The sequence below is a fragment of the Camelus dromedarius genome, chromosome 22 (assembly GCF_036321535.1).
Source record: "Camelus dromedarius isolate mCamDro1 chromosome 22, mCamDro1.pat, whole genome shotgun sequence".
Classification (NCBI taxonomy): domain Eukaryota; kingdom Metazoa; phylum Chordata; class Mammalia; order Artiodactyla; family Camelidae; genus Camelus; species Camelus dromedarius.
In genome coordinates this window covers 8,512,365-8,537,288 of record NC_087457.1, presented here as the reverse complement: position 1 = coordinate 8,537,288, position 24,924 = coordinate 8,512,365, and the positions used below count along the sequence as shown (strand labels likewise).

General features: G+C 48.8%; 1 protein-coding gene and 1 long non-coding RNA gene across 2 annotated transcripts in view; both read left to right on the top strand.

Moving 5' to 3' along the window:
• Positions 1–8,461, top strand: part of LOC135318457 (tropomyosin-1, isoforms 33/34-like) — a 59,491-nt gene extending 51,030 nt beyond the window's left edge. The window contains exons 21-27 of the mRNA XM_064477379.1: positions 26–179; positions 1,123–1,181; positions 2,052–2,184; positions 2,507–2,580; positions 4,243–4,396; positions 6,542–6,716; positions 8,301–8,461. Coding sequence (XP_064333449.1) covers positions 26–179; positions 1,123–1,181; positions 2,052–2,184; positions 2,507–2,580; positions 4,243–4,396; positions 6,542–6,716; positions 8,301–8,340 — 789 coding nt within the window. The 3' untranslated portion in view covers positions 8,341–8,461. The remainder of the gene's footprint in view (positions 1–25; positions 180–1,122; positions 1,182–2,051; positions 2,185–2,506; positions 2,581–4,242; positions 4,397–6,541; positions 6,717–8,300) is intronic.
• A 1,221-nt stretch (positions 8,462–9,682) lies between these two features.
• LOC135318895 (uncharacterized) lies at positions 9,683–24,239 on the top strand. The gene is made up of 3 exons (XR_010377297.1): positions 9,683–9,704; positions 22,407–22,442; positions 22,849–24,239. It is a non-coding gene; the product is annotated as an uncharacterized LOC135318895 (long non-coding RNA).
• Positions 24,240–24,924: the final 685 nt, after the last annotated feature.

The window sequence follows — 24,924 nt, the reverse complement described above, 5'->3', positions numbered from 1 at the left end:
CCCAGCCCTCCCTTCTGTCCCGCAGGTCACCCCGTGGGCCGGAGGGCCCCAACCTTTCCAAGGACCAGCCTGCGTGGCCTGTCCCGGGTGCGGCCCGTCGTCGCCCAGCTGGGCACCTGCACCTGGTCCCCCTTGGTGCCCTGTGCAACCTCGCCCCCCACCGCCAGCTGCTCCGCTCGGTAAGAGGAAAGCATAGTCCTCTGTTTCTTCCTTGAGTCACTGCAGAAGAAGGGCAGATCGCTCTCCGGGGCTTCCCGGTGCACGGGCGGCCCTGACTGGGCTCACGGCCGTGTCCCTCTGGTCCCTTAGCAGACGCACTTGATGGACCGCGTCTTCCCCGTCCTGCCCTGGGGAGGGAGGTGTCTGTTGTAGAGGGAAAGAGGGTCCTCTGACGGAGGGCAGGCGTGTCGGTTCTGCACACGGGCCTTCAACAGACACCACGTCCCGGGCTCCCTGGAGGACAAGCCCGCCCCTGTCACTGTCTGCAGCGAGGGTAGCCCTGACCTTCCACAGCTGATGATCGGTTATGGAAGAAACACCCGAACCCAGGGCCTGTGGTCTCTTCAGTCAAGGGTCCTGAGACCTGTCTCCCACTCGGTCTGATGTGAGACTTAGTGTGATACGGGGAAGAAGGCCTCAAAGATCTTTTGCGCTTCAGCAAACTAAGATGTTTTGTAAGGCAGTGAACCGTGAAAGACTGTTTTGTATTTAATTTTATCTGTGCCGAGAAGCTAGTTGACTCGGGGAAGGACATAGGTTAGTGGTAAATAGAATGCTTGCTTAGCATGCCGAATTCCGTGTGCTCATTCCCGGTACCTCCATTTAAAAACAGAAGAAAAGAAAAAACCAAAACAAGAGCAAACTTCAAATGTTAGAAATACATAGTGCGCAAACCCAACTTCCACATCCATTCTTTTTACGTGTTTTCCTCTTACTGCTTGGTTTGAAATATATCCCAACCGTGACTTAAGCCTTTTTTTTTCAGAAAATGCTCTAACTCTTTGAAAGTCTCTTCTGCCACTTTTGTTTTGACACATGCACGAACGGAGATAGACGCACATGGTGGTTTTAATTTACATTCGTGAATATTCTCATTAATGTACCTGTAACTACATTTTACAGATGGTGTGTCAGTGCAGCACTTTCCAGAAGAGAGAGGAAGAGAATCTTGCTGGGATGAGGTACTGTCTCTTGTTGTTCATGTCCTTGCGTGGCTATATAAGTACCAGGGGATTCTGAGACATAAGCCGGGGGTTGGTGTGAGTGTGCATTTTCACGTTTGCACCTGCTGATGAGAATTTCTGACTTAGGTTTTGAACTTACAATTTAGGATGTGATTCTGTGCTTAATGCCGTAGGACTGGATAATGCACTTGTGTTCATTTTCCAGACTCACCTAGTGAAACCAGTGTCTGTATGGGCATTCTTTCTTTCAGGGTCTTTCCCTTACAGTTCATTAGAGGATATTGAAAAGAAATTCATCCCTGGGAAAGTTAGGTGTATCTTGGAGTTGGTTCTTGTTTTAGCCGTCCTCACTTGAAATTAATTAAGTGACGTTTCATTTTCAAGGCAGCATGTTTTGTCTTCCCATTCCACCGCCAGTAACAGTGGTCTAGTTTCCTTAATGCCTTACGCTGTTTCCCACCTGCTCCTTTTACTCAGGCTGCCCTTCCCCAAAGCCCCTCCACATCCCCTCTCTGCGCTGGCTCTCTCTTTTACGAAACAGTGCGGTCTTCCCAGCGTTCCCTGAGCTGTCCACGTGCAGCGGACTCTCCTGTCCTTTGTGGCGTTACTGTACCCGTTCACCTCAGTTGCAGAGCTGTTGAAACTTTTCTGTGCTGACTTGTTTTCATGGATCCTGTGCCTCTGGCAGAACAGAGAGGAGAATCTGCCTTTTATTTGTACCGCCAGCTTCTCCCAGGATAGGGCTTATGTTCTGATAGCTTCGGTAAATAACTCTTGTCTACCTGACTGACTGACTGACTGACCAAGCGTATGCACATGATGGTTCCTGAAGTTCGGTTCTTGTTTTACCTTGTTTTGTGTTCCTAGGAAGGGGCGGCTGAGCCCGAAATCAGAAAACCGGAATACGCTAGCGGGGCTGTAGGAATGGCTCCGCAGGAGCTGACAGATCGTAACACACTGACCTCAGATGGTGGAGCACACGGAGCTCATTATACACTGGGTAAGTTAGTGAACGTGGATGGCATTTCTTGTCCTCTGTGCCTGGAAACTAGTGTGCTCTGGGGGGAAGGGTGTATGTAGCTCAGCAGTAGAGAGAATACGGGCTTAGCATGCAGGAGTTCCTGGGGTCAGTATCCAGTTCCTCCAAGAAACGAGTGTGATACGGGGAAGGAAGGAAGGAAGGAAGGAAGGAAGGAAGGAAGGAAGGAAGGAAGGAAGGAAGGAAGGAAGGAAGGAAGGAAGGAAGGCGCAAAGGTTTTGTTTCGCTTCAGCAGTGTCTTCGCAGGAAAGCCTAATCCTCCATTCTTTTCTGTGGTTTTTAGCCGACGTGGGACCTGGCCCGGCTCCGGTGTGGCCCGGCAGCGCCCGCCCACCTGCGGCGGCCCCGGAGGCCCAGGTAAGTGGCGTGGTCATGCTCTGTTGGACCTCGTCCTGGGAAAGGTGATCTTCCCGTTCTCCCGGCAGCCGTTCCTGGCCTCGTCTGCAGTTTGTGTGTCCTGTGAAGGGTCTGGCGTGGCGTGTCGCTGCCTTTTTCAGACTCAAAACTCTTGCCCAGGAGCCAGTGGGCTGCTTCTCCCGGGAGCCCGTCGCCTTGGCTGGTGCCTGCAGGAGCCATGAGGGAGTGCTTAGGAGCCGGGGCCCGCAGACTTTGACTGTGGGTTTCTCGAAACAGCGTGAGGAGGGTGAGCCCTCGCTCCACACTGACTTCTCCTGGCTCGGCTGACTCCTTCCTGACCTCCTGCACCTGGGGTTGCTCCTGGGTCACTGAGACGGATTTCTGTGTCGTCGTTCTTTTGACTGGTTTCCCGGCTCAGGCCAGGTGATTCTCCTGTTTAGAATGTCCATTCAGATCCTGGTAACTGGAAAAGGGGCAAAGCCCTCCCTCCAGCTTTGTACGGTGTGCTTTGTGCAACTTTGAGTCTTCCTGGGTGTGGTAAACGTCACAGCCCGTCACTGTCTTTTCTCGGGAGGTAAGTGTGTCTTGGCCGCTGCCTCCAGTTGTACTCTGGGCAGAGAAGCCTGGCTCTCGGAGATGGTGCGCTTGTAGTAGGGAATAGAGGCTGGAAGGGAAAGAGCCCGCCGTGGAAATGCCTCCTTCCCTGCGGGGGAATTCCGATGCGCACCAGAGTGCGTACGTTGTGTTTGTCCCCCACCCTGCGCCGGGTCGGGCCTGCCCTGGAAGCTGTCAGAGCTGCTCGTCGGTCTCATGGCACACCGTGGGGTCTTGCGCACGAGCTGGTACAGTCCGTTTGGTGTCAGATGTGGGGTTGAGACTCCCCACGTCACTCTCCTCCCGTAGCACGCAGGTAGGGTGCGTTCCGTAGCGAACGTGAAATCCAGACGTCCCTGAGGATAGGGATGATTGTAGCGGAGCCTGACTCCCTTCTGAGGACAGCCTTGTCCCCTCAGGAGCCCTTGGCCAGCTCCGCCGCAGGACTCCGGGATGCCCAGCTCCCCAGGGCTCTTTGCGCCCAGGGGCAGCCCCTGCGGGGCGGAGGAGGGCCCTTTGTGAGGAGGGGGCAGCGAGGGCCCGGCAGGGTCCTGCAGGCGGAGCCCTGCAGGCAGAGCCCTGCAGGCAGAGCGGCGACCCAGGTGCGGCTCTGCTTGCTCATGTGGAGAATATGCTCTTCACGTCCGTCCCGTCTCCGTGTTCCTGGTCCGCGCCGGGCAAGCTTGCGTGGAGCTGGGGAAGGTGGCGGGGAGGGCCGTCCCGCCCGCCCAGAGCAGAGCGGCTGGCTGTTGGGAAGGCGCTAGTTTGCCCGTGTGCTGGAAGCTCTGTGTGCAGCCTCTCGGGCAGGAGGACCCTTGGCTTCCTCCACTTGGAGACAGCGGCAGCGACGTGCGGCGTCAGCATCGTGTCCCCGTGTCCTCGTGTGCGGCCCAGGCTGCAGGCAGGCCCCAGAGGGCTGGGCGGAGCGTGTGGCGCAGTGCTGCTCTCTGGGCACCCGGTGGAGGGGAGGGCGCCCGGTGCCGACCGCTGCTGCGTTGGTTTTCGGCTCTTGCCGGTGTGGGCCCTTTTTGTCTGTCATCCAACCCAGGTCTCCCTTCTGTCCCGCAGATCACCCCGTGGGCCGGAGGGCCCCAACCTTTCCGAGGACCAGCCCGCGTGGGCTGCCCCGTGATCGGCCCGTCGTCGCCCAGCTGGGCACCTGCACCTGTTCCCCCTTCGTGTCCTGAGCAGCCTGACCAGTCCCCGCTAGCTGTCCCGCCCGGTAAGAGGAAAGCAGAGTCCTATGTTTCTTCCTTGATTCACTGCAGAAGTGGCGCAGGTCGCTCTCCGGGGCTTCCCGGTGCACGGGCGGCCCTGACTGTGCTCACGGCCGTGTCCCTCTGGTCCCTTAGCAGACGCACTTGATGGACCGCGTCTTCCCCGTCCTGCCCTGCGGAGGGAGGTGTCTGTTGTAGAGGGAAAGAGGGTCCTCTGACGGAGGGCAGACGTGTCGGTTCTGCACACGGGCCTTCAACAGACACCACGTCCCAGGCTCCCTGGAGGAGAAGCCCGCCCCTGTCGCTGTCTGCAGCGAGGGTAGCCCTGACCTTCCACAGCCGATGATCGGTTATGGAAGAAACACCCGATCCCGTGGCCTGTGGTCTCTCCAGTCAAGGGTCCTGAGACCTGTCTCCCACTCGGTGTAATGAGAGCAATTGTCATACGTGGAAAGAAGGCTCAAAGTTTTTTTGCTGGAGTATTGTTAACTCTGAAAAGTCTAATCCTCCATATTTTGTGTGATTTTTTTTCCGATGCAGAACCTCGTGCAGCTGCGATGTTCCCTGGTAGCTCCCGCCCGTCTAGGCGACCACACAGGCCCTGATAATTTGGGAGATCGTGCTCGATGGAATTCTTTCTGGTTTATGTATTCTTTTTGTTTTTGCAGCAGCCTCTTCTGGCCTCGTCTGCATACTGTGTTTTCTGTTACGTGTCTGGCATGTCTTTTTGTTTTCAAATTCAATCTCTTGCCCAGGGTCCATTGGCTTTTCCTCTCAGCCAGTCACCTTGAGTGTTGCATGCAAAAGGCATCAGCGAGGGAGTGCATGAGGGCTGAGTACCTCAGGCTTTGACTGTGTGTTTCTTAAAATAGCATAAGAATGGTGAGCCCTTGCTCCATACTGACTTCTCCTGGCTCGGCTAACTCCTTTTTACCTCCTTCTCTTGTGATTGCTCCTGGGTCACTGAGACCGGTTCATGTTGTCATTCTTGAATGGTTTCCTGATTCAGGCTGGGGGATTCTCCTCTGTAGAATGCCCATTGAATTACTTGTAACTGAAAACTGAGTAAAGCCACCCCTCCAGCCTTACACCGTGTGGTTTGTGCAACTTTGAGTCTTCCTGAGTGTGGTAATTATCACAGCCCATCATTGTCTCTTCTGGGGAGGTAAAGGTGCCTTCCCCGCTGCCTCCAGTTGTATTCTTGGGCAGAAAAGCCTGATTCTCTGAGATGGTGCATTTGTAGTAGGGAATAGAGGCTGGAAGGGAAAGAGCCCACAGTGAAAATGCCTACTTCCCCGCAGGACCAATTTGCACCACAGTCCTGGCATCATGTTCTCCATCCCGCGCTGGGTCGGTTCTGCCCTGGAAGCTGTCAGAGCTGCTTCTCTGTCTCATCACACACCGTGGGATTTTCCACATGAGCTAAAATCCCGTTGGTGTTATTTGCAGGATTGAGACTTCCCCCTTCCCTTTCCCATAGGGCAAACGTAGTGTGCTTTTCCTAGCGAACTTAAAATCCAGACATCCCTGAGAATAAGGATGATTGTAGCGGAGACTGACTCCCTTCTGAGGACAGCCTTGTCCCCTCAGAAGCACTTTGCCAGCTCCCCCACAGGACTGCGGGATGCCCAGCTCCTCAGAGCTCATTGTGCCCAGGGGCAGCTCCTGCATGGCAGAGGAGGGCCCTTTGTGAGCAGGGAGTAGAGAGGGTCTGGCAGGGTCCTGCAGACAGAGCAAGTACCCAGGTGCGGCTCTGATTCTATGTGTGGGAAACCAGGCCTTCATTTCCTTTCTTTCTCTGTTTCTGGTTCATGCAGACCATGCTTCTGTGGAGCTGGGGAAGGTGTCAGGGTGGGTTGTCCTGCACAGAGAGGCTTCCTGTTTGGGAGGTCCTACTTTATCAATTTGTTGGAACCTCTGTGCATCATCTCAGGCAGGACTCTCGCCTTCCTCCACTTACAGACACCGGCGGCGTCGTGTGGCAACAGTGTTTTATCCCCAAGGTCGAGTGTGTGGCCCTGTGCTGCTGTCTGGGCACCCGATGGACGGGAGGGTGCCCGGTGCTGACAGCTGCTGCATTGAGTTTCAGGTTCTGTAGGTGTTGTTCCTTTTGTCTATCATCCAACACAGCTCCCTCTCCTGTTCTGCAGGTCACCGTGGAGTCCCGAAGTCCCGGTTCTTGGACAGGATCATTTGGTGTGTCTTGCCCGATGGGACACCCAGCATCATTACTCAGAGGGTACTCGTCACCACCACCCCCACCTCTGTTGTGGCCAATTTGGTCTCAGCCACCACCCCCCCCACCACCACCAGTTACAGCAGTCGGTAAGATGAGAGCATGTGCTTCTGCTCCCTTGTCGAGTCTTTGCAGAAGGGGAGATGGCACTCCAGGGCCTTGCGATGCCTGAGGAAATCTGACTTGGGACATTGTGACATATGTCTAGCTTCCCAGCACACACATCTGATGGACTGTGTCATTTCCCCGTCCTGACCTGGGAAGCAGGTGTCTCTTGTGTAGAACAGAAGAGACTTTTGACAGAATATCAAGTGAATTTGAAGTCCCAGTTTGGCAGATGTGCCTCTTGCATGGACCATGTGATGTGCTCTGTGAGGGGTGAAGCACAGCCCTAACTTCAGGGGCTCACGGGGTTGCCTCGAGGGGTGAGGGAGCGAGTGAGGGAGAGAGACATTCACAACAGACAGCTTGTCACCATAGCAGATGTACCCGTGCAGGGCCTCAGAGTGCAGAAGAGGGACACGTGAGCCACACAGGAGTGAATAGGAGGATGTGGAGGGGAAGAAAGAAATTGAGGGACTGCCCAGTGGGCGTTTGTTGGGTTCACTCAGATGGATCTGGAAGGTCACTCCCGGCAGGGCGGGCAGTGGGCAGTTCAGGCGGGCCGTGTGAATGCAGCGTGAGGTCCACTCAGAGCCACGTGTGTGTGCAGGGGACTCAGTGCAGCCATGCACGTATCCCCTTCAGAACCCAGTCCCTCTAGAAAGCCCTCAGTTCACAACCTCATGTAAAGATGATTGTTCTCTTGAGTTTCTGAAAGTTCTGGGTCTGGATGAAATCTCTGGGTATCAGAGAAACTGAAATTTAGCTTGTTTTTTTCAGGGTATTTTGTGTGGCTGAAGTTTTCTTTTGCCCCAGTGATTTGAAAAGTGCAGGCAGGATTTAGATCAGCTGAGCAGGTGCCTTGCCCTTCAGCATGAGGCAGGTTCTTTGGGGGAAGTCAGGGGTGATCAGGAGACCCCCTGTAGGACCCCTGTCCCCACACCCCTGCTCCCTCCTGTCACCATGCCCACTGTCAGCTTGGCATCTCCACATTTATGTCACAAGATCCAACTTCTGATTCTTTGAGTTCTTGCAGTTCATCCCCTAACACCAAGACTCAGTGGGGCCCCCACAGGGTCTCAGCATTGTTGTCTGTGAGCCGGGGGGTAATGCTGGTCCCTGACATCATTGTGAGGAGGGTTGGGTCAAGCACACACATTGTTTTGCAAAATGACTGGGACATACTTCTCACTCAGCATTCTCATGGTTTAAAAGAAAGTGTCTGCACACAGAATCATCAAAAGAGACCTCAGGAAGTCCATTAAATTAAACTGAAGATATAAGAGCTCAGGCCCAGAGCTTACCATTCTCTGCTTTAAAGATAAGGCGAAAGGCCCCTTTCTTCTATTAAATCTTAGGTCCTACTAGTTAAAGAAGGAAATACAACAATGAGAATGTGCACATTTTGAGATCTGTGTCTGAGATGTGAAAACAATTATTTTCATTCTGTATAGACACAGAGATGCACACACAGATTACAGTGTCCGTCAGAAGCCATACATACATTAGAGAAGACAAAATCAAGAAAAAATAAGATCCTACTAAAATAAATAACTCTTTTTGCCTTACAGCACAGTCAGTTTGGCAACTGAAGGGGCCCCTGAGCTGTGACAATGATGTGCGTAGAGATGTCGGAGGTGCATTACAGCCCGAATGTTTCCCTGCTCCATCCTGCCCCCTCCGCTGTTCTCTCCTATTGTCACCCCTAATGAAATTGTCACAGTTCTCTCTGTGTCAGTGTCTGCTTCCTGGAGGACCAGTGGTCACACTCTCTTGAGGGCACGCAGTGATTCACAGGCACACAACTCACAAACCAGCAGGAACTAAGATGACAGGGCAGACGCAAGGTTACCCCTTCAGGGCAGCAGTGACCGCAGGGGCCCCGGGGCTCCTCCTGGGTGGTGGGTACAGCCTGTGTCTAGATCTAGTGATGGCTGTGCTGCTTCAGTCTGTAAACACTCACTGGGCATGTGGGGCCTGTCAGTCACAGGGGTGTCCGGTCGTGAGCTAGATGACCAGAATGAAGTGGCCGTGTCTCATGGTGAGGAACGGATGAGGTGCAGGAGGGGGCCATGGGCGTCCAGCGAGAGGCCCTGCACTGACCAGGCCCATGCCCCCGCCCCGTGTCAGCTGCCCGGCAGCCCCAGCTCCAGGCAGACCCTGAGGGGGGCTGAGGGCGGCAGTGCTCTCAGTGGGCCCCATGAGCGCCCTTCATCCTCCCACAGCCTCCTGACTCTGAGGTGGGTGGGGCAGGGTCAGTGGGTGGGGCGCCACCACTGCCAGGGAGGTGTTGGGTATAAAAAGAGTCCACTCCACTCTGCGCTAGCTGTCCCTGGAGCCCACGGGGCCCTCCCTCCTTCCAGGTGGTGGAGGCAGCCAGCCCTGCAGCAGCTCTGGGGTCCAGGCTGGGCCACAAACAGGTCAAGGTGAGACTGCTGTGCTGCCCGGGAAGTGGGGGGAACAGCGATGCAGCAGTAAATGCCAGCAGGAGCAGCTCTGTAACCGGGATCCTCCACTGTGAGCAGGGCTGGGGCTGGAACATCACTGTGAGGGTGGGAGGGCTGGGAGAGATGTGGCCCTGTGGCCCTGGACAGGGCTAGACCTGAGCTCAGGGCCTGACGGCCTAGGGGAGAGTCAGAGAAAGACACACGCAGGGAGAGACTGTGTGTGAGTGAGAGAGAGAAAAGTGGGGGTCAAGTCCTAAAGAGGGACAGGAGGTGACAAGAGAGGGACACCAAGTAGGGGGAAGCAGAGAGAAGAGGAGGCAGGAAGGAAAGAGGGAGCCAGCCCAGGGTGCGTGGTGGGGGACGATTGGCCAGGGTGACTGGGAAGGGGAGTTGGCCCATCCTTCACCAAGCCCTGCATCTGCCACTGTTAGGGCCGCAGGGACCAGCAGCTCGCTCAGCTAGACAGGCACCACTGGTTCTCAGGACGGGGCTGAGAGCCACGCCTAGGGCCCTCCGGCCATTTCCCAGGTAAGGAGGACCAGGAGGGCTCTCCCCAGCACCACAGTGGCACCATCTCTAGCTTCACAGAGACCCTGTGAGCAGGCACCTTCCCATTCCCGTTCCACAGAAGGGAAACAGAGGCTCAGCCAGCCAGCCGACTTGGCCCTGTCTGCAGGGTTATTCACTTTCCCGATGCTTCTTTCCCAGGCAGGCAAGTGCCCCTGTCCTAAGAAGGGGGCCTGTGACAAGCCCGAAGGCTTGGGTCCCACCCGAGTGCCCTCTGGGGCTGGGTGACCTGGGCAGGTCTCTTCCCCTCCTTGGGCCTCGACTGTATGACCAGGGGCCCTTCTCCCCATCTTCCTGGGAAGTGGGACCCCAGCAGGGCCATCGCTCCAGGCCTCCCAGGCCCCTGGGTGGTTGTGGGGTGATCTCTGGCTCTCGGGGGAATTCCTTTCTGGGCAGGGCGATGGCTCATGTGCGCTCACCACTTGTTACGGGGTCACATCTTGCTATTTCCGTCTGGAATGGGACTTACCTACCATAGAGCCTAAGACTTGGTTTTCCACGTTTTTCTAAATTGGCCCTTGTGCAGAATAGCAGCTTCCCTGGCCAGGGTGACAGACCCAGTCCTGGTGAGGAGGCCCTTCCTACTCCCCTCACCTCATTGCTGCTGGTCACCCCCAAACTCCAGAGCCATGCTCACCCCCTTGGATTCCCTGCTCCCCCCTCCCCATGCCAAGCCCAGCCTCTCCCCCTGCCCCAGAGATCCCTTCTCCTGAGGGAAGTTGTGGGGCCCTTAGGGTCAGGACTCCAAGTCCTGTGTCACGGCAGGGAACACCCCAGCTGATTGGTGACAGGCCTGGAAGCAAGGGTGGGGCCCTGAGCCCCCACAGGCTGTGTGGCCTTGGTCAGGTCACAGCCTCTCAGCCCAGCATCACAGCCTCGCACACCCCTCCAGGCCCACGTGCCTGAGATGTCACTCAGTCACACACACAGGCTCCAGCCCCACTCCCCACCCCCATGCAGGCACATGGAGGGCACACATGCACACACAGGGACATGTACACACATACAGGAACATACACACATGCACGGGGACACACCCACAGGCTCATCCCCCAGCCACCAGGATGCCACTTCATTATCTTACGTGTCGCTGCTGCAATAAAAAAATTAAAACATGAATATTCAAATGGTAAATGCTGGAGAGGGTGTGGAAAACAGTGAACCCTTGTACACTGTTGGTGGGAATGTAGTTTGGTACAGCAATTATGGAAAATGGTATGGAGATTCCTCAAAAAACTAAAAATATACTTACTATATGATACAATAATCCCACTCCTGGGCATATATCCAAAGGGAACCTTAGTACAGAAAGACACCTGCACCCCAATGTTCATAGCACTATTTACAATAGCCAAGACATGGAAACAGCTTAAATGTCCACCAACAGATGACTGGATACAGAAGCCATGTCATATGTATACAATGGAATACTACTCAGCCATAAAAAATAATATGCCATTTGCAGCAACATGGATGGCCCTGAAAAACGTCATTCTAAGTAAGCCAGAAAGAAAGAAAAACATATGACAACACTCATGTGGAATCTAAAAGAAATTAAAAATAGAAAACAAACTTATGGTTACCAGAGGGGAACGGGGTGGGAAGGGATGCACTGGGAGTTCGAGATTTGCAGATAGTGACTGGTAAATATAGAGCAACAAGTTTATACTACACAGCACAGGGAACCATAGTATCTTGTAGTAGCTCATGGTGAGAAAGGACATGAAAATGAATACACATATGTTCATGTGTGACTGAAGCATTGTGCTGTACACCAGAAATTGACACATTGTAAACTGACTATACTTCAATAAAATAAAAATTTAAAAACCTGAACATTTAAAACGACCCTTGAGAGAAATGGCCCCATCTCACCAAAGGCAGGAAAACGCTGGGACACTACGGGGAGGAGGAGGCGAGATGGCGCTGAGAGGATGGGGGAGCAGGAGGGCAGCTATAGAGGGGCGCCAGGCAGGGGGCAAACGCGGAGAAGAGGGGACAGTTGCTCTGGCTCAAGGAACGCTTGCCAGCCAGATGCGTGACGTGGCCCTGTGGCATTTGGACAGGCCAGGGTGGGGCAGGGCTGAAAATGGTCCATGGGCTGACCTGGGCTTCTTTCTGGCTTCCAGCTGGGCTGGGGATGGGAGGGACACGTGTGTCCCAGCCTCCCCTAGCCAGTGTGAGCTGCGGAGCAACCTGGGCAGAGGCTCAGCCGGGAAGGTCTGAAGATTGGCCCCTGCCTGGGTAAGCTGTGTGCTTTCTGAATGCTGGACCTCTCTTGTCAACGTGCCACCCCACGCTGACACAAGTGCGTACACACACACACACACCCTCCCAGTAGAGTGCCTTGTAGGAGATGCTCCATGTGGGGCCACCAGGTGACACAAGCTGGCAGTTGGGAAGAGGTACACACTGTGTTTGTTCCATTTGTACTTTTTGTTTCTTTGGTCAGGTTGGATATATTATCATTTGTTAATGCTCCTCTTCATTTTTATGTACTGAAATTTATTTATTTTTTGAATAGAAAACATGACGATTAGGCAAGTTAAATGGCTGAGAGGTGACACACACTGGGGTGCATCATGAACCTCCTGGATCTTGGCTAATGATGGAAGTGGACACATGAAGGATTCCTGGTGTGACAAGTGAAGGTAAGCATCTTGAAGCCCAGTCATGTGATGTTTCTACCTTAATGTTCTTTGAAATAAATGATTGCTTCCCCATGTTCCTGCTTTACTGAATTACCCACTGCGTTGGTGAGTCAGCCTCAGATACCAAAACCTGCAAAGTAATATACCACATCATATGCTTTCACTCATGAAAAATAAATGCATTAGCTTCCTTTTTTTGAAGTAAGTCATTTTAAATTTGCATCTTATATTTGGTTATCAAGAGGCACGCAGAACCCTCCTATTTTAATGAGAACAGTGCTTCTGTGTCTTTTTTATCACATACCTGCTTAATGTTAGGTGTGGTATTGCTAAGTCAGATCCACATCTAGTTTTTTTTTTCAGCATAATAGGAAAATCCTGCTTCGCACAGGTGCATGGTAGTAAACGAAGCAGTACACAACCTGCATGCCTTGCAATGCTTGTCTACTCCTGATTCAGGCTGCTCCAAAAATCATTTCATGAAAGTTCAGTGAAATTTTGCTTCACCTGGGAATCAGATGTTAAATCAATCAGGCTCTCATAGTCCCATGACACTAATGAGGTTGGGTTAAGTTACTGTAAATAAATTTCTAACCCAAGCATTATTATCCTTTGTTACAGGAAAATATTAACAGAGTAGAATGCAAACCCCTGCGGTGCTGCACAGTGGCCTTGAAAGTATCTCCATCAACCATAGGATTAATTTCAGTCAAGTCACTGAGTGTAGGAACACAAAGTTTTCTTTTAATGACATTTTATCAAATACTGTAAAAACTATCACATTTTCCCCTTGCATTGACAGATTACACTTGTTTCTAGGGGAAGAGTCGACAGCATCCTCTCCCCAAGTATTCCCAAGGCCAAGGGGTTCTGGTGCCAGAGAAAATGAGTCAAAGCAGTGGAAACCCCTGTAAACTTGGAGCAGGCTGGGCCCACCAGCGCTCGGAGGAGGGGAGAGGAGGGGATGGGAAGGTGGGAGCTTGTCCTCCTGAGAAGGAGAACAGGGTGGGGTGGGCGGGGCACTGAGCATGCGGGATTGAGCAGCCGCAAACCAGCCTTGTGGCTAACTCATGCTCCATGTAGGAGTCTCAGAAATGTCAGGGAGATGATTTGAAGAGGCCTCAATTTGGAGATGTAGCTTTAAGAGAATGGCTCAAGCACAAAACTATCAATTTATAAAAAGATGAAATTATATCCCTACATTATGCCTAATTTAAAAAAATTAACCCCAGATGATTCAAGGATTTAAACATTAAGATAGAAATGCCAGCATTCTTAGTGGAAAGGAGAGTGAACGTCTCTAGCCCTCAGGGCAGGGAAGGATTTCTTAAGCAGGACAAGGAGTGCACTTACCATGAAGGCTGATGAACCTGACTATATTAAGATTAAGAACTTTATTCATCAAAAGACACCTTGGGGGAGGGTGTAGCTCAGTGGCACAGTGCGTGCTCAGCATGCACAAGGTCCTGGCTTCAATCCCCAGTGCCTCCATTAAAAGATAAATACCCCACTTGTTGGCATGTGAAGCTACCGAACCCATAAAAACTGGCAACACCATGCCTCGCTCCCTCCCTCGCTCCCTCGTCTTCCCAGACCACATGCACTCTGCACTCTGTCTATGGAGTGCACATTTACTCTTACCTTAACCTGCGCACCCAACCCCCACATCTCATGGCTTTTCTCTCGCCTTCTGAAACAGCCTGCTTTCTGTGCAGTATGTATCTCTCTAAATCAAAAAAAGATAAATAAATAAATCTATCTCCCTCCCCCAAAACAAACAAGACACCTTAAAGAAGGTGAAAAGCAATTTAAACTAAAAGATATTCACAATACATAACAGTTGAAAAAAAAATTAGTTAAGAGACTGAGACTTACTTTATAACCCCAAGACTTTTTTTTACAACTTGTATGCATTATTATGTTGATTTTTAACATTAAATTGAAGAAATAAAAATCTCCAGTAAAGTTAGTTAAACTATCTCCTCTCAGATAACTGTTGGAGCCTAGATGATGTAATGAGGGAATTCAGCGCATTAATATTATCCCCTTTATGTAAATGACTGACACTCTCCATTTACAGGATCTAAAAAAAAAAAAAAAAGCAAACACATCATAACTAATTATACGAACAAAACTGCAAATCAGATGCCATTTGTTCTAAAACAATTGTCAAAGAATATTTCTGGAAATTCACTGGAGAAAGTAGCAGAACATATATGGGAGACACACACCAACTTCAGGACAATGACTCCCTGTGGGGAGGGAAAGGAAAGATGCTTTAGTGGTATCTATTTTCAAGAAGAGAGAAGTGAGGCAACTATGGAAAATGCTAACATTTTTAAGTGGGAGGGGGTGGTACGTGAGTCTTTGTTATACAACTGTTTTGAATGTGTGAAATTTTTCATAATTTAAATTGGGGGTGGGGGGTCCAGGGGTAGGTAATTAGGTTGGTTATTTATTTATTTAACAGAAGTACTGGGGATCTGATTCCAGGGCCTCGTTTATGCTTAGCATGCGCTCTACCACTAAGCTATAGCCTCCTCCCCCATAATTTAAATTCTTACTTTAAAATTAAGCACACTGGGAAGAAGTGTGCATCAACACTAGTTTTCTCAGGATATTGGAAACAGGATTTGTCTACACTGGCTCGTTTTCTAGAATGACCAACTCTGATGTTTATATTTTAAAACATGTCAGACCTGTTTGAATGATTATGAATTGGTAACAAAGCAGAGAATCAGAAGACAGATCACAGGTTGCAGAAGACACAAGATGTAGACTCCGCAAGCCTGCCCTCCGCCTGCCCCACCTGCTGACTCTGCAGAAACCTTCATGCCGGCACTGATGGTGACTGCCGTCCCCTTTCCCCCCTGGTAACCATAAGTTTGTTCCCTATGTCTGTGAGTCTTTCTGTTTTCTAAATAAGTTCATTTGTGTCTTTTTTTTTTGATTCCACATATAAAGTGATATCATATGGGATTTTTCTTTTTCTTTCTGATTTACTTCACTTAGAATGATGATCTCCAGGTCCACCATGTTGCTGTAAAGGGCATTATTTTATTTACTTTTTTATGGCTGAGTAGTATTCCATTATGTATGTATACCACATCTTTATCCATTCATCTGTCAATAGATATTTAAGTTGTTTGCATGTCTTGGCTGTTGTAAACAGTGCTGCTGCAAACACTGGGGTGCATGTGTCTTTTCAAATTATAGTTGTCTCTGGATATATGCCCAGGAGTGGGATTATTTATTTATTTTTAATGGCAGTGCTGGGGACTGAGCCCAGGACCTCGTGCATGCTAAGCAGGCACTCTACCACTGAACTATACCCTGCCCCTTTATTGACTTGAATTGTCTGAGAGACCATTGTCCAGCCCTGTCTCTTCTTTGTAGCAATAGATTGAGAAGAGAGGCTGGTTGATGGCCAAGCCCACAGACATAGCCTGGTTACAGATCCTGCAGGTCGGGGGTGGGGGGTGGGGTGGTAAGGAAACTGCTTCTCTTTCTCTTTCCTGAGACAGGGGTTACATTTATAAGAAAAGTTTATCTCTACTTCAGGGCATTGATAATGGTGCTTTTTTTTAATGTGTTAATAAAAACATGACAAAGTGGAGCTGGGGAGGGTATAACTCAAGTGGTAAAGCACATGCTTAGCATGCATGAGGTCCTGGCTTCAATCCCCAGTAACGCCATTGAAAAAAATAATAAGTGAATGAATGAATAAATAAACGTAATTATCTCCCCCCACCAAAAAAAAAAAAAAAAAAAAAAAAAAGTAAAAACAAAACAAAACATTACAAAGTGGTCAACAGGACCATGAATAGAGCAAATTAAATCTTTTTAAAAATTCTTTAGGGGAGGTAATTAAGTGTACTTATTTTTTTTTTTTTAATGGAAGTACTGGGGATGGAACCCAGGGCCTCATACATGCTAAGCACGTGCTCTAGGCTGAGCTGTACCCTCCCCACAGAGCAAGTGAAGGACTTTGAAGGACACTTCATTTCCTCATCCCCTCTCCTCTGCCCTGTGGGATGCAAGTTGAGTAAGTCCTGTTTTGGAAGGGAGTGCGTGGCTCCAGACTTGATGTCCTGCTCTTCAGATTGTTATTTATCAAACTCTTTTTCTCACATATGGGAAGGATTGTCACCTGGGGAATGGCCATGGGTCTCAACCCGTGGGCTCCAGCTAGTTCAAGGGCTTCCTGGTACAAAAGCTACTTAAACCCCTGGCTCCACAGAAGGCAGCAGTCACCACGGTATTCTTTTATGATTTGTGACAAAATCAAAGCAAAAAGAATGACATCAATGACCAACAACAAAAAACACCCTGAACTCCCTGGCACGTTCATCATCCTGGGCAGCTTTATTCTCTGTAAATGTCCCTCGTTGTTGGACTTTTTCATTTATTAAAATATCTCCCCAGAGGGGAGAGGGTACAGCTCTGTGGTAGAGCACGTGCTTAGCTTGCATGAGGTTCTGGGTTCAATCTCCAGTACCTGTTTTAAAAAATTTTTTAAATAAAAATAAGTATTTCCCCAGATTTCATTATCACCTTCATGGATCACAGTTTAGGAGACTGGCAGGGAGGAGATTTACTTTCCCATTGCATCTAAAAAGGATGTATTTTATTTAAAACAAAGCTTTTCCTGAAACAATTTTTTTTTTTTAATGCGGTCAATGTGCATTCCACACTGTTCCCCGCACGTACTAGGTAAGCCAACCACACTGCTAAAACAGAAGGCGGGAAACTCACAGGATTTATGGTCTGCCTATTACACAGAAGCCTATTACTCTGTTTAAGGAATTAAAAAAGATATCTTGAGATTGGAGGATTAACTAAAAATGTCATTGTAGTTCGAATAGACTTTCTTCCTTTGTAGGAAGTGTGCCAAGTTATCTAGTTAATGTTGTATTTTAAACACACACATACAAATATAAACAGTATGGAAGGATAAGATGACAAATGATACTCCCTTTTCTAACTAATTTTCATAACATACTCTCAGACTTCTTTTTTTTCCTTTCCCATATCTGGGCATATAGATTTAACTCATTCCTTTCTATTAAACTTTCTGTTACAAAAAAAAAAAAGATCAAAAGGAGGTAGAGAAACAGTGTAAGGAACCCAATCTATTGTTCAGCTTCAAAATAACCAGTAATCTAGTTTGTATTATATTTCCTACATTTAGATTGTTCAGAGGCAAAGTCTAGATGTATCATTTCATTTGTAAATATTTCCTAATCACCGTTGACCCTTGAACACCACCAGGATTAGAACCGACACACCGCACAGTGGAAAATCCACTGGTAACTCACAGCTTCCCCTCCGTATACAGGGTTCCTCCCTGCCTGCCACCAGGCAGGTGGAGTCAGCCAACTCCCAAGTGTACTTACTACTGAAAAAATCCACGCCCAAGGGGGCCTGTGCAGTTCAAACCCGTGTTGTTAAAGGGTCGACTGTATTTAATTTTACTACTAGATCTTAACTTTTTACAGTAGTGTTAGATTAATAGAAAAATTGAGCAGATAGGAGAGTTCCATATTGTATCTTAGCAGTTTCCGCTGTCATTGCGTCCTTTATAGAGTGTATTCCATACACTGTTGATAATCTTTAAAGTCAACAACCAACAGTGACACATTACTATGAAGCAGTCCCTACTTATTCCCATTTCCTTAATTGTCACCATCTATCGCTTTTCTGTTCCAGGACCCTCACATTGCCTGTCATCATTGCCACCTCCTTAGGCTCCTCTTGGTTGTGACATTTTCCCAGGCTTCTATAGGTTTTGATGACCTTAACAGATTTGAGGCGCACAGGATGCCCCTTGTGGAAATCGTGTAAGGTTTTCGCCAAGATTAGAGTGGGATTATAGGTTTTTGGGAGGAATATCAGAGGTCAAGGACAATTTTCATCACATCATGCAAGTTTTCCTCTCTCCAAACAAGTTGTTTCAGGTGTTGGAGCGTGCGTTTTCTGGAAAGAGGTCTTGAATGGTGGGGGCAGGCACTCAGCTGGGGCTGAGGGTCCCACCTCCCGCTCCGTGAGCGGCTGCATGGTCCCCCGAGGTGGGCAGGTGTGGTTCCTACGGCTGGGGGAGACCTCAGCCTGGAGAGAGGGGCCTCCTAGAAGACATGGAGGACGGTGGAGTCTTCCAAGCCGGCGTGGGTTCTGTTCTTCCGCCGCCCCACTTCATCCCCTGCTCCCATTCCCGGATTCCCTCCGCTTAGCACCCAAGGAGCCCCATCTGTGCAGCCGGCCAGAGACCCTGGCAAACTCCAGCCTAGCAGGCCTGGGGGGTGTTCCAGGCCCCTTAGCCCACAGAGTTGGTGACTGACAGCGTTCCTGCTCGGGGATCGCTGGTTCGGAGAGGCGCTGGGACGCGGCGGCCCCGGGGATGCGGGTCTGGGCGTGTGTAAGGGGTGGGGCCAGGCAGTAGGAGGCCGCCTTCCCTAGCTCCATCCCTCCCTCCACCCCGCGACTGGCAGATGCTGCTCCCGGCACTGCTCCGGTGCCTGGGGCTTCCTCGCGCCCTAAGTCTGAGATAGATTCGAGACGACAGGCAAGTAACAACCCAGAGATCCTCTACGTGGAGCTGTGGATGCTGCCCGTGCTGTTCGGTGAGTGAGCCGGGAGCCCGCGCCCTTGGATGCCCGCAGGTCGCATCCGGTCTGGTTCCGCCCACATCACTCCTCACGGGTGGGGCTCTGTCGTGCCCCTGAAGTTTCCCAGAATCCTGGACCCTCCGTGGGCCAGTCTGGGCGGACTCCGGCCCCAAAGGCCCCTTCCCTTCCTGACCCTGGGCCTCGAGGTTCAGCACCCTCCCCTCCCCACCGCAGGCCTGGAAGGTGAACTGATGACGGCGCTCCACCAGTGGTTCAGGGTCTTCCTCGTGGTGAGCGCGGTCCCAGGATGCGGAGTCCTGATCTTCATTATTGGACCGCCCTTCTACCAGTGTTTTACAATGCTCCTCATCGTGGCGATGTCTTTCCAGCTTCGGATCCGCGACAACCGAGGTAGGGGTTTCAGGGGCCCCAGCAGAGAATGATTCCTCCACCCAGGAGCCCGGGAAGGTGAATTTCGTTCCCCGCATCTTTGAGGCTCATTCCAGTTCTTTAGTCTGGGGGCCTGGGACAGTTTCGAAAACAGCCACCAATTTTTAAAAACCCCTGGGTGTGGGTCCAGGCTCCCCAGCAGGGAGACTGATAAGTTTGGGAAGGAGTCTGTGGCTAGACCCAAAGGTGAAAATCTAACACATCTGTGCACTCTGGGGCGAGGGTCCTCGGAGCAGCGTCTTTAGGGGATGTCTTCCGCAGAGTCTCTTGCGGACCTGCCCTACCACTTAGATAACCAGGACAGCGGGTTTCCAAGCTTAGTACCTAGACCAGCGGAATCCGCATCACCCGGGAGCTTGTTAGAACTGCAAACTCTGGCGCACATCCTGACCCATGGAATCGGAAACAAGGGGTGGCACCGAGTAATCTGTTTTAACACGCCCTCCAGGTAATTCTGATACACACCAGAGTTTGAAAGCCATCACTCTAGGGTCATCTCCTCAAGGCCTGCACCCAGCTTGCTGCTTTCTTTTTATTTTAGCCAGAGCCCGGAGCAGACGGGTGCTAAATTCTTTGCGGGCCTCGGGCGTTCGGTTTAAGGCTGGGGCCGGTGCTGAGTCCCTTATCCAGATGTCTGCTGTTGGCGGACCTCACCACAGGGACGGCATTTCTGCTAGATGGAGTCCAGGAAGCTAAGGCGCCATGAAAGACGCGATGACGATGGGTGTGGGGACCACCATCCTTAATTCTGTTACCTTCAATTTATTGCAAGCTTGAGCTTTTAAGGAAAGTTTCAGTGGTTTTATAGTAAATGATCTTTATTGATTTTGTCTTTTTTGTTTTGTTTAAGTGAAAGCAAGCTTACTTAGAGAGACACACACTCCATAGAGAATGCCAGTGGTCTCAAGGCAAGAGAGAGAACAACTCATTGGTTTCATCTTGGTCAGTGTTCTTTCCAGGTTATGATGGAGAAAGAAAAAAAAAAAAACAATTTCAAAAACTGGTTTCATCTCCTCACAGTGTTGGGAGGGGGTGATGGAATCTGAGGAGTCCCCAGTACCCTGGCTCTGGAATCCAGCTGGCCTTTCCTGCCTGGGTCCCCACCAGGAAGAAGGGGGAGCATCAGGGAGGGAGATGCCTGTTTTGGGGAGTGCAGCCCAGCAGTCCAGGCAGGTGAAGGGAAACAACTATTCCTTGGTTGGTGTACCCCCGCTCTCTGCTAGCTTTTCAGGAACAATTCAGCTGCAGCTGTGAGCCCTTCAAAGCCAGTTTGGAGGGAACTGAAGAATTTAAATGGAAACGTGTGTGGAATATGTCTAGTGGTTGTGTTTGGCAAGTGAAGTTGATGCTCCTGGATAGTTACACCTGGGTAATCTTTGTAGAGGTGGAGAACAGAGAAATAGCTGGTGATGGAGAGGGCACTGAGTCAACGACCAGTTTATTTCCCCCTGTAGAATAGGATGGGATGGTGTCTGGGTGTGATGCTGGGGGAGGGAGAGGCTCACAACCTAGAGGCAGATGGGGATGATAGTGGCCCTCAAGCCCTGTGAGAGCAAGAGGGAGGCAAACCCAGGGCCCTGGAGGAGGGGCCAGCTTCTGGAAGGTTGAACATATGTAACAGGAGGCCCACAGGGCGGGGCTCTGGGAGCCTTTTGGAGAGATTCCTTCTGTCTGAAGAGAAAAAATACTCACTCTCTCTTTTTTTTAATTGAAGTATAATCAGTTTACAATGTGTCAATTTCTGATGTACAGCATAATGTTTCAGTCATACATATACATAACATATATTCTTTTTCATACTCTTTTTATTATAGTTTACTACAAGACATTAAATATAGTTCCCTGTGCTATATAGTAGGACCTTTGCTTATGTACTTTATATATAGTAGCAGTATCTGTAAATCTCAAACTCCCAATTTATCCCTTCCTACCCCCTTTCCCCTCAGTAACCATAAGCTTGTTTTCCATGTCTGTGAGTCTGTTTCTGTTTTGTAAATAACTTCATTTGTCTTTTTTTTTTTTTTTAAGACTAAATACATGTGATATCATATGGCATTTTTCTTTCTCTTTCTGACTTCACTTAGAATGATGATCTCCAGGTCCATCCATGTTGCTGCAAATGGCATTTTATTTTTTATGGCTGAGTAGTATTCCATTATATATATACCACAACTTCTTTATCCAGTCATCTGTTGATGGACATTTAGATTGCTTACATTTGGCTATTGTAAATAGTGCTACTATGAACATTGGGGTTCATGTGTCTTTTCAAATTATGGTTCCCTCTGGGTAAAATGCCCAGGAGTGGAATTGCTTTATCATATGGTAAGTATATTTTTAGCTTTTTTAGGTATTGCCATACTGTTTTCCGTAATGGCTGTACCAAACTGCAAAGAATACTCTTATTTACACTTTTCTTGACCTCTGATTGCTTAATCTATGACTATTAATCAACATTTCTCTAAGGAAGAAACATTAAATGCTTGTATACTACTCTCATACCTAATAATCCCAAGCTTAACACTTTTACAAGTGTAATTTGCTCCAATTTTTAAATGAATGTATATATTGAATTAAACTTGTAAAATTTAACTAAATCACAAATCTGATAGATTCTCTTAAATGCTAAAAGTGGCTAGAACATTTAAAAAAATATTTGCTATCATCTGAGAGCTTAAGTACCAGGTCCTGTTCAGCTTTAGATATGTGATATTATCAATATTCAAAACGGCCCCATGAAATAGATCCTCTGATTATGGCCTTGAAATTCAAACATGGAAAAACGAAGCAACTTGCTCACGGTCACACAGGCAGCTGAGATTGGAGTCCAGGGTCCCATGCCATGTGCCCCTTTATCATTGTAGTGAATACCGAATACATTGTAACAGTTTCATTAAAACCAGTTAGAGAAATGCTAATATCTTTTATAGTAATCACTTCCTTGTCTTTGTTTGTAGTTTTATCATCTAAGCATTTGCTCCTGCACGTTATATGTAAGTTTTACTTTATTTCTGAAAAAGTAGAAAAATACATATTGGATGATGTTGTGTCCAGCACTATTTATTCAGCACGGTTTATGAGATTGATCCATTTTGTTGCCTGTAGTTGTGTTTCATTCGTCTCCTTGTTGTGTAGGCGTTTTTCCTTTATTTTTTATTTTTAATTGAAGTATAGTTGGTTTACAGTCTTGTGTTCCTTGTTGTGTAGTCTTTCACTGTATTTATGTTCGTATATATACATTTATATCACAAATCATTTATCCTTCCTGATATTGATGGGCTTTTGGGTTTTCTCCAGGTTTAGGCTAGTGTAATGAATATGACACTGAACAGTCTTGTGTAGGTTTCTGTATTTGTCAGCTCAGGATACAATAACAGAATACCACATTTATTTTCTCAGGATTCTGGAGATTAGAAGTTCAAGTTCCAGGATACCACTGTGGGTGGTTTCTGGAGTGACCTCTGTCCTTGGTCTGCAGATGGCTGCCTTCTCCCTGGGTCCAAATGGCCTTAAATGAGCTGAGGAGGAGGGGTGGAGGGGTTGGGGAGGGAGAGTTTCTGGTGTTTCATCCTAGAAGGACACCAGTCCTATCAGATTAGGGCTCCACCCTGAGGACTTCACTTAACCTTAATTTGGCCCCCTCTCCAGGTACAGCGCCACTGGGGGTGGGGCTTCTACAAAGGAACTTTGGGGAAGGATACAGCTCAGTCTATAACAGTCTCCTGGGGCACACGCATGTAGTTTTGCCCTTTGCATTTAATATATACTTTACAGGCATACGGTGTTTTATTGTGCTTTCCCTTATTGCACTTCAAAGATACTGTGTTAGTTTACAAATTACAGGTTTGTGGTAATCCTGCCTTGTCAGGTGATGGTCAGCATTTTTTAGCAAGAAAATATTTTTATTTATTTATTTTGGCAGTTTTTTGGGGGTGGGAATTAGGTTTGTTTGTTTGTTTGTTTATTTGTGGAGGGACATGGGATGGAACCCAGGATCCGTGCATGCTAAGTACGAGCTCTACCACTGAGCTCTACCCTCCTTCCACCAGAAAATACTGTTAAATTAAGGTGTGAATGTTGTTTTTTTAGACAACTCTCTTGCACATCTATAGACTACAGTGAAGTATAGGGGTCACTTTTACATGCACTGGGAAGCCAAAACTTTGTGTGACTTGCTTTATTGCAATATTTGCTTTATTGCATGGTCTGGAACTGAACTTGCAGTATTTCCAAGGTCTGCCTGTACCTGGAATTTAATAGAAGATTTTATTGAGTTAATTGCAGCTTCCCATGCAGTTTTAAGAAATAGTCCAGAGGGGGAGGGGATAACTCCATGGAAGAATGTGTGCCTAGCAAGCACGAGGTCCTGGGTTCAATCCTCAGTACCACCATTAAAAATCAATAAATAAAAATGTAATTGCCTCCCCCCAAATAAAGTAATAAATAAAAAATATAATAATAAAAATCTAGGATTCTTTGTTCACTTCTCCCAGTTTCACATAACGGTGACATTTTGAGGAACTCTAGTAAACCATCACAACCAGGACATTGCTATGGGCTTTCTTCCCTAGTTTCATTTGCACTCATTTGTGTGTGTGTGTGTGTGTGTGTGTGTGTGTGTGAATTAGGGTCTACACAATTTTCTCACCTACATAGGTCTGTGTGTCCACCGTCACAGTCAGATCCTCGATGTTGTCTTCTTCATAAACACAGCTGCTTCCTTGGCCCCCTCTCAGCAGTTGATTTTTTGTATGAGGTAGCGTCACATTTGTTTCCATTTCTTTTTTAAGTGATCTGTATTCAGTGGTTCTGGCATCCTTTATTCACAGGATCATCCTTTCCCCACTTCTCCGAAGCACCACCCCTGCTGTAAATCGTCTCCACGTATGTATGAGTCCACTTTACAGTTCTTCCATTCGTTGGTCTGTTTCTTTCTTCTTACATCGGAACCGCGCTGCCTTAATTACTACTGCACCTCTAAACAGATGTTGCTATCTAGTAGAAAAAGCTCTGTTTCTTATTTTTCTTCTGCAAACATTGTCTTGGCTTTTCTTGGCCCTTTGTATTTCTGACTAGTTTCCAAGGGGGGGCGGGTATAGCTCAATGGCAGAGCATGTGCTTAGCATGCATGGTGTGCTGGGTTCAATCCCCAGTCCCACCATTAAAAATAAGTGAACAAACCTAATTACCTCCCCCCAACCCAGAAACAAGAAAGCTGACTAGTTTCTGAATGAATTTTCCACAGCAGGACCAGTTTTGACATCTCATTCTCAGAGCTAGAGCGAATTCACACTGTCGTTTCTTCTCTCACAAAAGGGGCTTCAAGGAAGCAGCTGTGTGTTCCCCATCAATGTTGTCACGTTCATCTGACCTCAGGCTCTGGTCTCTAATACACTCTGGAAGGAGCTGGGACACTGGGAGGATGGTTCTTACAAACCTTTGGCTCTATAACCTCCTGCCATGAAATGAGGAGTG